The 17,023-nt window shown below is 35.6% G+C and overlaps 1 protein-coding gene across 23 annotated transcripts in view; it reads right to left on the bottom strand.

Annotated features, from left to right (window-relative positions):
* The window catches only part of ADK (adenosine kinase), a 630,959-nt gene that overhangs the window by 315,945 nt on the left and 297,991 nt on the right, over positions 1 to 17,023 (bottom strand). The window contains exons 1-2 of one of the 23 annotated variants that reach the window (XM_036265186.1): positions 3,565 to 3,755; positions 1,589 to 1,662 (exon numbers count right to left, since the gene is read on the bottom strand). The exons of 19 other annotated variants lie outside the window; for them this stretch is intronic. Coding sequence is in view for 2 of the 4 variants with exons in the window: in XM_036265182.1 (XP_036121075.1) it covers positions 16,790 to 16,792 (3 nt within the window). In the remaining 2 variants the exon portion in view is untranslated. Of the gene's footprint in view, positions 1 to 122; positions 185 to 1,588; positions 1,663 to 3,564; positions 3,756 to 16,789; positions 16,896 to 17,023 lie in introns of those variants that run through there. 3 more of the 23 variants (XM_036265182.1, XM_036265185.1, XM_036265183.1) reach the window with 3 other exon arrangements.

The following is a 17,023-nucleotide window of genomic DNA, read 5'->3' as shown; positions in this document are numbered from 1 at the left end:
AAAAATCATTTTTCTGAAAGTTTGTAAATTAATTTGCTAATTGTTTTGTTAAAATTTTGGTACATCTCTAACATTATCTTAAACACAATGTATTATCAACACCTAACCAATCTGTTTCTTACCATTCTGACATCCAGTCAATAAACATTTAATGCATGTCTTCTAGAGAAAAATGACAGTGACCCTAGTACAAAGACACAACCACAACATTTTCAGATTCTCCAGAAGAGATTCAACCTTGTTCAAAACCTCCAGTTATGTTCTTTCTTTTAGCTAAAACAAATTTCTCAGCCTCTCTTTGTTTATATACGTACAGTACATCCTTAAACACCTATCTTTAACCTCTTCCCTAGCCCTAAGGGAGTAGAAGGGTCCAGAATTACCCTTGTGTTGTGCATAGCCTAAAAAACAAAACTAAAGGGAAACAACTACAGAATTTTCAGACATTTAACAGAGCAGGACTGTGATCTCTGAGAGAAAACAAGGTGAGTCCTGACATCATGCAGGCTCTCTGCCAGGAGGCAATTTCCAGACTATGGTGCAGGGAAAAAGAAGCCAAACAGAGCCTGGCATTCTCAGTGAAATGAGGGAACAGAAATAAAGTGTTCAAGAGAGCCAGAAGAGTAGAAAATGTGAAAAAGAGTCTCAAAGAGGAATGAGCTGAAATCTATATAGAGTAACTCTTGAGGCTTTGGCAGGATACCAATCTGTGCATGCTTAAGGAATACATGAAATCATAAGGAATCTATATAAATGCTCTAGGATTAAAAAGTGACTTTATCAAAATCTCAGGATTAAAGATCAATGTACACAAATCTATTGTAATTCTATATACTATCAAGGAACAGTTAAAAATTAAAATTAGGAAAACAATGTTTATAATAGCATCAAAAAATGAAACATAACAGGATAAATGTAAGAAATCATGTGCAAAGACCTATACATAGAACACTACAGAAATTTGCTTTAAAAATTAAACTATATAAAGCTATACTATGTGCATGAATTAGAAAACTCAATATTCTTAAGATAGCAATTCTCCCCTAACTGACTCATAGATTCACTGCAACTCTAATCAAAATCCTCAACAGGATTTCTGAAGATACCAAAAAGCTGATTTTACAATAAACAGTAAAAGGAAAAGGAAATAGCCCTGGCCAGTTTGGCTCAGTGGTTAGAGCATCAGCCTGTGGTCCAGAGGGACCTGGGTTCGTTCCCGCTAAGGGCATGTACCTTGGTTGCAGTTTGTCCCTGGCCCTGGTTGGTCGTGTGGGTGGCAGCCACTCGATGTGTCCCTTTCACGTCGATGTTTCTCTCTCTCTCTCTGTTCCTCTCTCTCCCTCCCACTCTACCTGAACAAAAAATGGAAAAATGTCCTTGGGTGAGGATTAAAAAAAAAGGAAAAGGAAAAGGAAATAGAATAACCGAAGGTTAAGGAGGTATGTCAATGTTATGGAAACCAACATTGCTAAATCCCCATTCCTTCAAATATAATGTTGATAATACAACCTATGATCTTGGAAGCATGTTTTAAGAATCAGAAATAGACTAACAAGAAATGCACGGTAATTCATTAAATGATACATACCTATTATTGTAGTTGGATCACTTTTATACAGAGAATGAAAGGGCTCTCACTATATTGTAAATAACTACACCTAACTGAAGAACAAGAAAACCACAGCTATAATTGATAATTTTAAATAAATACATGGATATAGTTGAATTCATTTTTTAAAGCAATAGTAAAAAGTCAAAACAACACCAGGAAACAGCAGAAGGGATATTAATTACAGCTGAAGAAGATCAGAAAAGACTTCCAGAGATGGGCAACATTATCAACTAGTCTCTGAAGGATGGATGTAATTTTCAAAAATGGCTATGAACTGGAAGTAGAGGCATAGCACAGAGCACATGCTTCCTTTCATGTCTTGGGAATTTTACCATGGTGTTCCTAAAGTAAAAGAAATTCTATTTATTTATCAGTTAATTCCAAACAACTTAATAAGTATCTATTTCCTAAAAATCGAGCACCTGTTGTGTACTGTAAACTTCTCAAAACTTGGAATCAGACTGGTCAGCACCACTCTCATTGCTGTGTCACACTGATTTTTGTGCAATACTTGTTTTTTTGTCTATCACCTAAAACACTAAAACCCCAGTTTTCCAAAGTATATGATACCACTAAAATGAAAGTAGCAATGTAATATTAAAACAGAAATATCTGGAACTAGTAGTTCATGCTGTATCTAATAGATGTCATCTGTTTCCCTAGAAAATTAAAAATAACCTGCAGACTTAATATGGGTTTGCTAAAGCACCCAAGGGGTCTTAGCACACACTTTGGGAAATAAGGGGCTATGGAGTTAACAAAAAAGAGAAATAAAGGACTGTATAATGACATAATTGGGGGGGGGGGGGGAGAGACTAATGTGCAAAGTAGACCTAGACCAGATCATTAAATGCCACTTTTAGAATTTAGTCAGTATTCAGTAAGTAGAAGGGTGCAAATGAGGGTTTTGAGCAAAGGAGTCAGATTATAAGAGATGATGCCTCATTAAGGAACCAGGAATAGAAAATTTATAACTGAATTTAAATGGAGGCTAAATAAATGACATATTAAGCTTCATATTAAGCATATTTAACATATGGAAAGATTTCTATTAATATTAACTTCATCTTCCTGGTGAATTTCCTCTTTGTCACCTAAATGCAATATTTAGAACATTATAATTGGCAATGATGCTCAAGAGCCAGTCACTTCTAAAGCAATGTTATATACTTTAATTCAATTAATAATAGAATGATGAAGAATGGTACCTAGATGTTAAAATGATAGCAAGATAAGCAAAACATAAGACATTTTATTTTATTTTTTCACCATATGTTTATTTAAACATAAGACATTTTATATCAGAAACCCAATGAGGCATTTCAGAAAAACTAGAGCACAGCTAAAATAAATTAAATGTCAAAACTGGGTAATAACAGCAACAGATTGCAAAGGGTGGTGAGGAAACCAAAAGTGAAGTAGTTGCTTAGGCAAATAGCATATATCACATAGCTTAAAGGATTGGTTCTCTCAGAGGATTGCTATGCTACCAAGTGAGACAAGGGTGAAACACAACATTTTTATAAATATTATTAAGAATCCATTCTCCCTCAATACCCAGTATGCTAGTCTCCTTTCTTGCTCCATTTCCCCTGTTGGCAAGCATACTATTAATAAAAATTGATTCCCAATAATCCTACTATTATCCCAACAATGACTTTTTTGTTATTTTTATTGTTAAATATCTGTTATTTTGGGAAACTGGCCTTGTAGGGAAAAAAAGATGAACTTTAGCCTCGGGCACATAGTTCATCTATACCTGTGATAGTAAATTACACACTCTATCAGAGATTATATTTCTTGCAAAATTATTATGAGAACTGATTAAGATATTATAAGCAAAGGCCTGTTAAAGAGTACTGAGGATGATGATAATAAAAGGGCATTGAGACATAAAATAATTTTTAATCTAACTTCATTCAACTCTTGCATAAATATTTTTGATCACCTACCATTTGTTGGGCATCATTGTCGTAAAAAGTAGGTAAAGCAGCATTTCTCTCTCTCTTTTGTAGGCTTCTTTTCTTCTGCTCTTTTAGTGTTCCACAGACCTGGATCCCAGGATTACCTGCTCTTCTTACCCTACACAATTTTTATGGATCTGATCTACTCTACTCCCGGGTGTGTGTGGGGGTGTGTGTGTGTGAGATACATCAGCACATGAGAGTAGCACATATATTAGACTTTGGGGAGTGGCCAAAGAAAATTTCCCAAGAAATATATGTGAAACTGTGTCCATGCTGAAACTTGTGGAAATTAAGGCACATGGTAAGTCTTGCATGAGTTAGTTAATTTTTCAGAGGAAGGAGGATGACAAAAAGGCTCAGAAGTAAAAAAGAGACTACTGGAACTAGAGAATTGAAAGTAAATTCAGTATTCCAAACAGGGTTTTGGTACCTTATAAATGCAATGAATGAAGATGAATAAGTAAAGTGTCAAAATGCTATAATCTCTTCCTTAAATCTGTATTTTAAAGATACAGTATTTTCTAAAACACATAATAAGTGCATACTAAATATAATTCACTTGGAGATATCATTAATAACATAACCATTAATCCAGGTTAAAGGTTTAGTATAGAACCTGGCATAAGGTTGGCACAGAATAAATTTTAACTGCTATTGTAATTATTATGTGGGTATCAAAGACACAATTTTATTGTTATTTCTAAGGCAAATTGTTAAATATTTAGAATACTAAGGAGTTTGAATTTTATCTTCTAAGAAGATTTGTAGCCTGCCTGAGATCCATGGGTCCCTATCAGGTCAAAGTATATATGGGAGGAAGGGGGGAATCCATGATCTCCCTAGAATTAGAAGAAAATTCTGATTTTTTTTCCAGAGCAGAGGATTCACAGATTTCATCAGACTCCTAGAAGGGACTAAGCTACCCACATTAAAGGGGGAAAGGCAGTGAAAACACATCTATTGCCAAGGAGGAAGCCATTTTCCTTTTAAACAGAAGAGTAACATGTTATAGGATTGCACCAATTAACCAATATAACCATTTAATCCACAGCTATTTATTGAAATTAAAAAATGCTGTGTATGTTAAATTTTTTAAAAAAACTTCCATTATCTGAAACTGTTAATTAATTTCTTTAATTATCAAAAATAAGTAGACTCAATATATTTCTAAAGGTCTCTAAAACTAAATGATTAAAAATAGCATAGCACCTGAGTATGCTTCAGGGATTTTTTATTCAATCCAACTTTCACCAGAAGCCTTTAAGCACCACAATTTCTATATATTCTACTTCCATGTTCTCCCAAGATTAAAAAAAAAAAATCAGGCGTACTTTAACTTTTAGCTTCTTGTTATGCACAAAAAAGTCTTTATTTTAGGTTGAAATAAAAAGTTTCTTGAGGACAAATCTGATGTTTTTTAAAATAGAAAAAAAAAAACTTCTAGAAAATGTCTTTAGGAAAAAATTCAATATATAGCATTTCCAAAACATTATTTGAAATAGTTAAATTCCAAAGTCCCTTACATAGTGAAGTTGTGTAATATAAATAGAAATACACTGATGGGGATCAGGACACACTATTCTAAATTATGGCACAATGGTTAAAAAATTGAGGAAATGGCAGAAGCAGGAAGGTACTCTAACCTACTATTTCCTTCTCCCTTGAAGCAGGTCATAAAACCCTCATGTGAGTTGTGTCCCCCTATAACTGGAAGAAGAGAATATCCCCATCCCAAAGACAAAGGGACATGAAGAAGAATCCTAAAAAAAGTCCACCCAGTTTACTATACTTGCCTCATGCTCTGACCTAACATATTTCCCACAAGACTTCCCACTTTTCATCAAACCTAACATAAAAATATTCAAGTCAACCCTGGTTGGCGTGCTCAGTAGTTAGAACCTGTTCACCAAAGGGTCTCAAGAACAATTCTCTGCCAAGGGTATGTACCTGGGTTGCAGGTTCAATCACCAATCACAGCATGTGCAGGAGGCAACCAATCCATGTGTCTCTCTCACATGGATATTTCTCTGTCTCTCTGTCTCTCTCTCTCCTCCCCCCACTCTCTCCTTTCTACTCTTTCTACAAATCTATGGAAAAATATCCTCAGGTGAGGATCAATAACAACAACAAAAAATACTCAAGTCAAATTGTTTCTTTGTCTTCATTTCCTTATGAAGGCTCCTGTGTTGCATAAAACTTAAATACATCTGTATACTTTGTCAGTTTATTTTTCAGATCCAACCAGAGACACTAAGAGGGTAGAGGAAACCTTTTTCCTTCCCTCCCACCCTCAAGCAACTTCAAGTTAAAGGAGATGGTAGCAATGGCTACTCTTATTTAGAAGTTATATTCTTCATCAATATATTTATCATAATTTCAAAATAACTTCTAAAACTATTTTATTGTTTTTCCATTATATTCCAGACATTTCTCCCTGACTTGTGATAAAACTACATACAAATCAAAGGTTCAGCGGAGTAACGCTTAATTAGCTGAAGATGAGTTAGAAACAACAATATAATCAGAAGCTAAATTAGCAAATACTTACTAAATTTGGGCATTATGCTAGTCCTTTACTTACTACAGTTATCCCAGTTAATCTGAACCACCAAGTATGAGATAGATACTTTCATTAATCCAATTTCACAGTTGAGGAAAGTAGGTCAGTGGCAGAGCTCAACTCTGTATGCTTTTAGAAAGTATATTTTCAATCATTACTCTGGATATGAAGAAAGAAAGAGATACTCTTAATCATTACTCTAGATAAGAGGAAAGAAAGCGAAGTAAAGAAAAATCATACTGGAAGGAGCATCATTAGACCTCAGACATGCAGCTGGCTTAGAAAAGAGTAACTGTGTGATCATTTATAAGTAACTTCATCTCTCTAGCTATCACAGTCCTCAATTGTGAAAGTCAGGAAATTATGATGGTTTTCAAAGAGATTCATCACTTCAAGCTTTAAAAAGATAGAAGAATATAATGTATATAAAATAAGAAAAAAAATCACCATGTAGGTTTACTGTGGCCAAATAAAACTGGAACAGAGAATTGAAGAGAGTAAGCAACTTTCAGAGAAAAGCTACAGTGATTATTTAGAAGTAAGAATATTATTCAGATTCATTTACCCAGGAATTCTACAAAATCTACAAAGAAGCATGCCAACTAATAGCAAAGGAACAGGAGAAAAAATTGAGAAAAATCCTTCTCCTTTACTATTTCTAGTATACACGTTATAAAAAGCAAAATCCCTTAAAGGCAGTAAACATCTGCCCATAGACACCTATTAGAATCACCATCAAAAATAAAAGGCAAAGGTCAAGTCAAAGTTTATTGACAATGATGAACTATGACAGCCTCTATTAAATTACCCCTTCCTTCAAGGTGTACATGATCAAAGCAGCAAAGATATTTTCACTCAGTCACATAACAAGCTATTTGTTGAGATTGAAACATCTGGTCAATATCTCCTAACACTGCAATTTCATGCACAGTTAGCATTAGGGCACATTTCTTCTCCTCTTCTTACAGGGTCCATAAGGGTGGCACATATGGCTGATCATTTCATTCAAAAGGATTCAATTCAAGGCATTACACACAATCGTCTGTGCTTTATGATGTTTTAAGTCTACCTGCCATCGTTTTCCATCATCATTGCTCACTGCTGTTCTTTTCTACTATAAAAGCCTGCAAATATGACAGAGCACTTAAAGTTTAACAGTTTTCCTCCACTGGAGTTAGAAAGCATTTAGGGCAAAGGAATCTATAAAGTGGCAGGTATTTTTCTATTGTCAAAAACTCAATATATTAAACTATTTACCATTTTATTTACCATTTAAGCAAAGATCTAGTACAGATTAGAAAAGTGATGTTTAATGTCAAATCAAATGCTTAACTTTCTATATGACAGATCTATGAAAGTATATATATTTTTGGTATAATTCTAGTTATGATAAATGACTTGAAAACAATATAATAGGAATATTTAAAAATTAATTTTAAGAGGGGTTTTCAGAATATTTTTTAACTTGACAAAGAACAATTTTATACCAAGAGAATATGAATGCTACAGTTTTATGAGTCCCATATGATGAAAAATTTCTACTTGAAATCCATGCATTAGTTGTCATGGTAACAGGACCCTTTCTTAAATACTTACTGTAGTAAATCTGAACTCACACCATAGATTTCTCTTTTTCCCTTTCTTCCTTTAGAATAATAGCTTCAAGGGAAAAACAGAGTGTGGCTAAGGAACATCTTTAAAGCTACTGCTTCATATTTCCATTGACACATTTCCATGGCAAGTAGTGTAACTATGAATATAGGTATCTTCTGAAAATAAGAATTTGCCTAGATGTTAACAGCTAAATGAATTTCAATGAGGAAATATTCTTCGAATGATAAAGAATCACTTATGACCATCTTACAATAAGCAATATGCAATGGTTGATTAAGGAAGGAGAATATCAAAATAATAAGACTGAAATAAAACCTAAGTAAGACATAATGTCTAGATATAGCAGATAATGTAAATATTTTACTTGTTCATTTGTTTATTGATTTAGTCAGTCAATCCAATCTAAAGGTATTTATTGAATAGTTCTATGAACCAGGAATCATGCTGGCACTGGAACATGATGTTGAACAAGTCACACATAGTCTCTATCTAATGGAGATTCCAAACAAAACAAAATGCAAAGCAAACAAAACAAAAACATTAAACACTGGAAACAGTCCAAGTGTCCATCAGTAGACAAATGGATAAAAAAGCTGTAGTACATATACACAATGGAGTACTATGCAGCTGTAAGAAAGAAAGATCTTTTATCCTTTGAGACGACATGGAGGGACCTAGAAAGTATTATCCTAAGTGAAACAAGCCAAGCAGAAAAAGACAAATACATCATCTCACTTATTTGTGGAATATAATGAACATAACAGTCTGAGGAATAGGGTAGACCCAGAAATATGGAAGTAGGGTACATACTGACAACCTTCAAGAGGGGATGGTGGGGGGGAGGGAAGAGATAACCCACAGAACTTATATGCCTGTACGCATAATCAATGGACATGGACAACAAAGCCGGGGACAGGGCAGGGGGGATGGGGAAGAGGGTGTCAATGGGGTAAAAAAGGAGAAACATCTGTAACAACAACAACAAAAAATTAAACAGAGAAATAAAATAATTGTAAGAAATATTATGAAGGAAAAAACAAATCGCTGAGGACGATGTTTAGGAGAGAGGGGCAAGGACAGAATCTATTTTGAACAGGCCTAAGGATATTTAACAGACAAAATGCAAATGAGCTAATTAGGCAAAGAATGAGCTTGGAGTTGGAGCAAAAAAGAGAGAAGAGCCAAGTACAAAGTTTCTGAGAGAGGCTGGCATATTTAAAAAATGTGAAAATCAGTGTGGCTAAAGCATGGTGAGGAAGATGGAGAGTAGCTAAATAAATTTAGAAAAATATGCTGGTTCCAGATCATGCATTCCTTGTTAGCTATGCAAGAATAGTAAGTTTTGCCCTGGAGAGTGTCGGCCTGCAATCCAGAGAGACCTGGGTTTGGTTCCCACTAAGGGCACGTATCTCAGTTGCAGTTTGTCCCTGGCCCTGGTTGGGGTAGTATGGGTGGCAGCCAGTCGATGTGTCTCTCTCACATTGATGTTTCTCTCCCTCTCTTCCTCCCTCTTTCCCTCTCGCTCTATCTGAAGATTAATGCAAAAAATGTCCTCTGGTAAGGAATAAAAAAAACCAAAAATAATAAATTTTATTCAGGGTGTAACAGGATGCCACTGAAAGGTTTTAAACAAGAAAGTGAAATTATTAAATTAAAATAAGAATCAATTTTGTTACTATATATAAAGATATGTTTATATTGTATATTAAATAAGAAGCAATAAGGAGATAAATTAGGAAGGTGCTATTCACACCTCACATCCAGTTTTTTGGAAAAGCTATTAGCTCAGAAGGGTAAAATATACCACCCCAAATGTGCCCCTTTGGCATGTGGACTAGTTTGAGTTGAAGGCAATCAAGTCTCAGGCAACTCAAGAAAAACTTTTACCTCTCCCATAACTACCTAAAAGAATTTAGATAAAAGGCCTGGCTCAGGAAGGAAAGTTTTATCTGAATGATCTACTGTATCTGTATGGCTGGGTAGATACCTAATTAACGAACATCTGCACTTCTTACTGTCCTGTGAATTACACACCTACCCTTTAAATCCTCAGGCCCCTATCCCATTTCTTAGCTCAGGATGGGATATAAGCCTAACTTGCCCTTGAGTCTCACTGTTAGACTTGCCCTTGGGTCTCATATTTTTATGGGGATCCTGCAGAAACATAATTAAAATTTTGTTTTTCTTCTGTTAATCTAGTTTATGTCAATTTAACTATCAGACCAGCCAAAGAACCTAGAAGGGTAGAAGGAAAACTTTTTCCTCTCCAATAGCTCTGTACTGAAATTATTTCCAGATTTTAACTCTCTCTCTCTCTCTCTCTTTTTTTTAAAATCCACTTTTCATTAATTCCACCACTATCACCTATCTAACTTACCAAAACCTCTTGCCTGGATTGTTATAATAGTTTCTTAATCTCCTTGTTTCCATTCTTGACATTTTCCTTTAAAATGTAAGTCAGCACACCTATTATTCTTTTACTCAAAACCCTCAATGCTCTCCACGTCATTCAGTAAGAAGCAAAAATCCTTATGAGGTCTATGAGGCCCTACAATATCAAGCCCCTCTTCTTTACCTGCTATTGCTTCTCTAACCTCATATCCTGTTGTTCATTATTCTGCTCCAACCATACTTAACTCCTTGCATTTTTGAAACATGCCAAGCATGTGCTCTGTTAGCAAGTGCTGACATTTCTACTATATTAGACGTCCTCAGCTACCCAGATGGCTCTTCCTTCATCTTGAAAGTCATTACCCAAATCCTACTTTCTCAACAAAACTGTTTCATACACCCTATTTAACACTGTAAAATGCTCCTTTTGTTCCAACATTTCCAATACCACAAAGCTTCTACTTTTTACCCCTTTCTTTAATACCTTCTAATTTGCTTACATACTACATTCATTATATTTCTCCCTCCCACTAAAATATGAATTCCATGAAGGCAGGAATTTTTTTGTGTTTTGCTCACCAATGCATCCCCAGCATTTTACCTATAGTAGGTAACAGTATGTTTTTAATGAATTGTATCTTACTAACATAGCAATAAATCCCCAAAGAGAGATCAATAGATACCAAAAATTTATTTTGATGATATTCATCATATTCCTAAAGCATACTTGCTTGTTATAAAACAAGAATAAAATAAAAATAACACAAGAATAAAATAATACTTCAATAAATATTAGCTATTAATATTATTGAAGAATTCATGTTATCACTGCCATTATTAAACATGATGAGGCCAGTAAAATTCTATTCTAATATTAAATAAAGCACTAAAAATATTAAAGCACTAAAAAAGTAAAAACATAATGTCATAATCTGCCAAAGAAATGGGAATTTAAAGACAAACATACTTATTTTCTGAATATTATGGGAAATAACTCATTTATTCTCCCTCTCACAGATGAAGAAATTGATGAAAAGCAAGGGTAAATAAGCTCCCAGGACTTAAATCTAGATATTCTATCAACAATGCTCAGGGTTATCCACTCTTCTATAATAGTCACTTAAGGGAATACACTAAAAAATTACTAAAAATAATAAAGTTAGGTAAGATGTTCAGTTACTAAAATATGTGCTTTATAAAAACTTTCTCGTTTATCAATAATAACTTATTAGAAAAACAATAAGATGCACAGTACAACTATAGCTACCAATGCTGTATCATATATATATATGAATGTTGTTGAGAGTAGATTCTAAGAGTTCTTGTTATAAGAAAAAAATTCTCTTTTTTTTCCATTTCACTTATTGTACCTATATGAGATGATGGACATTAACTAAAGATACTATGATGAACATTAAAAAAACACACTTCAGCCCTGGCCAGTTTGGCTCACCAGTTAAGAGCGATGGACTGTGGACCAATGAGTCCCGGGTCTGATTCTGGCCAAGGGCATGTACCTTGGTTGTGGTTCATCTCCGACCCTGGTCAGGGTCATGTGGGAGGCAATCATTCAATGTGTCTCTCTAACACTGATATCTCTCTCTCTCTCTCCCTCAATCCCTCCCACTTTATCTGAAGATAAACAGAAAAATATCCTAGGGTGAGGATTAAAAAAAAATACAAAAAACACTTTATACTGTATGCCTGAAACTCATAAGGTGATGTATGTCAATTATATCACAATAAAACTAGAAAAAAATTTAAAGGAGAAATTCTACATACAATAGCAGAAAGAACAATCACACTTTAAGATACTGATCAATCTTAGCATCAGTAAAAGTGGAATGTGTGGTATGAGATATAAGAGAAATGATAGAGTTAACACTTTTAAAAGATCTTGCCTAAAGAAATAAAAGCTTCATCTAACCAAAACTCTAGCTCTATTAGCAAATATTAAATATGAAGCAAATGACCAAATCCAGAAAGTGAAATATTCTAAAGTACAAATAACCCAGTTTCTCTTTTTAAAAAAAGTCAATGACATTTTAAAAAGGGGGAAGCAGGATAAATATTAAGTCAAAAATATAAGGTAAAAATGCAATGTTTAAATTCTTGTTTTGATCCTGACTCAAATAAACCTATCACAAATGGATATTTTTGAAGCAATTATAAAAACTTAAATATAAATTGAGTATTAAATACATTAAGAAATTAATATTTAAAGGTAATAATATGGTAATGGTGTTTTGTTTTTTTAAAATGTCATTCCCAAAGAGTTAATCCAAAGGATTTATATATGGAATGACAAGATAACTGAGATTTGCTTCATAGGAGAAAGAGATAAAACAAGCTCAGCAAAATATTAATAATAATTTAAGCTAAATAATCAATACATGAAGTTCATTATAGTATTCTTTCTACTTCTGCGTAGGTTTGAAATTTTCTATAATAAAAAGTTTATATATATACAAAATGAAATTAAAATCTTGACGTAAGATAAAAAGAAGACAAACATTTACCCTAAAAAGTTTATTTAAAAATGTTATTTCTCCTCAATGAACCTATAAAATCCAATGTGATATTTTGAAAACATCAATATGATCCTTAAACTGAGAGGATAATAGGAAAATATATTCAGAGAAAGATTAATAATAACAATGGAGAAAGTGAAGGATTACTACCAGGTACTGAAATATATTATTTGGCAACTGTAACAAACAATTTGGTACTGACACAAAAATAAATCAATAAAAAAAAAAATAGAGTTCAAATACAGACCCAAGTATCTATGGCAAAACAGTATAGAATGCAGATGACATTTCATTGAGATGACAAAAGAGGGTATTATTGAATAGAATGGGCAGGGATATGTATATAGTCATTGGGAGAGTACTCTTTCACCTCATACTTGAACCAAAAATGTAAAAAAACCCAGAAAGGTGGAAAATTCAGCTACTCATTTTAATAAACAGAGACAGCTTTCCTAACCTTGGCATGAATGCCAAGTAATATAAAGGAAGTACTGATAGCTGTAACTAGATATAAACTTAAGATCACTATACAGAAAACTTCCGGTTAAGATGGCAGTGTAGGTAAACACAGTATTTGCCTCCTCCCACAACCACATCAAAATTACAACTAAACTACAACATAACCATCATTCAGAACTGCCTGAAAATGAGCTGAAAGAAAGTCCTACAACTACAAAATGAAAGAAGCCACCACATCAAGACTGGTAGGAGGGGCGTAGGTGCGGATGGGCAGATCCCACACACACGTGTGGTGGAAACAATCAGGTGGGACACTTCGGCTGGGAAGGTCCTCTCTGAGGAGTGAAGGTCCCCGTCCCACACCAGGCGCCCAACTCAGGGTTCCAGTGCCTGGAAGAGAAGTCCCCATCACTTCTGGCTGGAAGAACCAGCAGGAATTGAGGCTGAGAAGGGCTGCAGCTGCGGGAGCCCCAGGCAGCTCCTCTTAAAGGGCCCACGCACAAACTTACTCAGACTTCTTCCCTCTAAGCTTGGAAGGGATGCAGCTTGAGGGACACCAGAGAACAGGGAAGAATTGAGCTGTTTGGCCTTGGGATGAGGGCTAGAGAGGTGGCTCTCTCCTGGACAGACATGCTAGTGGAGGATGTTGTTCCTTGGGTGGGCCCTTCACTGGACCAGCAGACAGCCGCCATATCTGGAACTTCAGCAACCTGGCTCACATTGTTTGCCCCACCCTGGCAATTCCCTGAGGATCTGCCCCACCCAACTTTCAGGCCCACCCAAGCTGTTGCCAGTAGCTTTACCATAGAATTGGACTGATCTGGATCCTGCTTCAGAGTTTCCTAAAATCTCTCAAACAAGCAGCATCTGGTCTCAGTGAGCCCCATACCTCTTGTTAAGTGGCCCCAGGCCTGGCACTAGAAGCAGTCAGCCTTGGTTCACAACTTGGCTTTTCCTGGGAACCTCCAAGCCCAGCACAAGAAAAAGCCATCTGCAGATCACTTTGTAGCTTATGCCGGGTGGCTCCAGATACAACACAGGCAGTGGCTGACCTTGCCCCAGAGCTGGCACACCCAGTGGATAGCTTCAGACCATATCAAAACACCACCACCCAACCATCTCCACAAGTGACATGCTCAAGGAGCGGACTCAGTAGGTACCAGAGCCCTGATAAAGTAAGTCTTGCTCTGTGTGGTGGGCCCCTACAGAGCTGATCATCCAAGGTAGTCAGAGACCAGTGCAGTGGACACAGCTAGTCCTGGCAGCTGATCAGTCTGAGTAAATCCTCCCTCTGACATGCCAACAGCAATCAAGACTCAATTACAGCAGAAGGGTGTACAGTCCACACTAGGGGTGCACCTTGAGGGCCCAGCTAGGGTGATCAGGGAGACTGTGCCAATGGATCCTACAGGACACCTACAATAGGCCACCCTACAAAGTCTAGGAGACATAGCAACTCTGCCTAATACACAGAAACAGTCACAGGAAAGTAGCCAGAATAAGGAGACAAAGAAACATGTCCTAGATGAAAGAAAAGAATAAAACTCCAGGAAAAGAACTAAACAAAATGAAGATAAGCAACCAATCAGATGCAAAATTCAAAAGACTTGTTATAAGGCTGCTCAAGGAACTTGGTGAGACATTCAAGGAACTTAGTAAGAACATCAACAACATAAAAAAGGGCCAATCAGAAGTGAAGGACGAACTAACTGAAATGAATAATAATTTACAGGGAATCAATAGTAGAGTAGGTAAAGCCAAGAAGCAAAACATTGATTTGGAATATAAGAAAGCAAAAAAACACCCGAACAGAACAACAGGAAGAAAAAATAATCCAAAAAACAGGATAGCATAAGGAGCCTCTGGGACAACTTCAAGTGTACCAACATTTGCATCATAGGGGTGCCAAAAGGAGAAGAGAGAAAGCAAGAAATTGAAAACCTATTTGAAAAAATAATGACAGAAAACTTCTCTAACTTGGTGAAGGAACCAGACATACAAGTCCAGGAACCACAGAGCGTCCCAAACAAGATGAACCCAAAGAGGTCCACACCAAGACACATCTTCATCAAAATGCCCAAGGTTAAATACAAAGAGAGAATCTTAAAAGAAGCAAAAGAAAAGCAGTTTGTAACCTACAACGGAGCTCCCATAAGACTGTCAGCTGATTTCTCAAAAGAAACTTAGCAGGCCAGAAAGGAGTGGCAAGAGATATTCAAGGTGATGAAAAGCAACGACCTACAACCAAGATTACTCTATCTTGCAAAACTATCATTTAGAATCGATGGACATATCAAGAGTTTCCCAGACAAGAAAAAGCTAAAGGAGTTCATCACCACCAAACCAGTATTATATGAAATGTTGAAGGAGAAGAAAAAAATTATGAACAATAAAATGGCAATTAATACATATGTATCAACAATTGAATCTACACACAAAATGAGCAAGTAGAACAGAAACAGCCTCTTAGATACAGAGAATTTTTTTTTGCTTGCCAAATGGGTAGGGGCTGGAGGAATAAGTGAAAAAGATGAAGAAATTAAGAAGTACAAATTGTTGTTAGACTGATGAACCTCAAAGGGAAGGGGTGAAAGAGGGCAGGATAAGATAAACCAATGAACTTCTGTGCATATATGCATAAGTGAGGGGAGGGTAGGAGGGCAGCAGGATTGAGGAGGAGGGAGGTCATTGGGGAAAGAAAGGGGGACATATGTAATACATTCAACAATAAAGATGAGCTATAAATAAATAAATAAATAAATAAATGGTGGAATTCGCCAGCAAAAAAAAAAAAAAGCAGGAAAAAGAAGTTATGTATGTGACAGGGTGTTGGGGGAAGTCAGTATCCTTAATGGATGAAGCACTCTCAAAAATCTGTAAGAAAATAAAAAACAAACAAGCAAGGTTGCTTGATAGTGTGATGCCCATAGATACAGGCAATAAATAATAAATATACTCTTTTAGTCTAAGTAAAGATTTTTAATACCATATATTTATTATACAATATTTAAAATACCAAGAGGGCTATACATATTAAGAAAATCAGCAGCACTTTGCAGATACAAGAGCAATCTTCCATGGCTTTCAAATCTGCATTAAAGACATTAGTAGGTTGCTTTTCATCACCTTGAATATCTCTTGCCACTCCTTTCTGGCCTGCTAAGTTTCTTTTGAGAAATCAGCTGACTACCACTGATGCTGTTTCCTGTTCATAGTGACGATGGCTGTAAGGTTTCTCAAAAAGCTCCCTTTGTCATTCTCATCTTACTGCTGAGGTGCTTATACCATTCTAGCTCCTCCTGATTGACTCTAATAAGAGACTTGAGCTTTGAATCTGCCTATCCACCAAGTGTAAATAAATAGTACCAACTATATCAGAGTCCTGAGTGCTGGTTTGTGAGGCAAGGTGAATCAAATGACAATTTCCCAGGCAAATCCTTATCTGATGGGCCCATACTTTAGCCCACCTATATATATTATTACAATGAAATAAAGAGCAATGGCCAATAAACGTGTATTTTTTTCACAGTAACATAAGATCATTAAAATGTGTAGAGTTATTTTAGGCAAAAAGATTTACATGCAGAGTTCAAGGAGAATCTTATCAATGGCTCAATTAAAATGTCATCAAAAGAAAATATTACTGGGCACCCACCATAAAATTACACACTTGTTAATCCAACAAACTTCTATTAAACTCTTACATCTAAAGTGCTCTGTGAGGGATACAATCTTGAATAAGACCTTGAGGAGTTCACAGTCTAGTGGAGGAAGCAGCATGAAAACAATTCAAATTCAATGAGTATTATAACAGAGGTACATATAAAATATTCTAAGAAGTTTGAGGGGTTATGAAAAAGTCAAAGAGAAAATTACAAATAGGCTAGTT

The sequence above is a fragment of the Molossus molossus genome, unplaced genomic scaffold, assembly GCF_014108415.1.
Source record: "Molossus molossus isolate mMolMol1 unplaced genomic scaffold, mMolMol1.p scaffold_m16_p_17, whole genome shotgun sequence".
NCBI lineage: Eukaryota > Metazoa > Chordata > Mammalia > Chiroptera > Molossidae > Molossus > Molossus molossus.
This window is presented reverse-complemented; position numbering and strand designations above follow the sequence as displayed.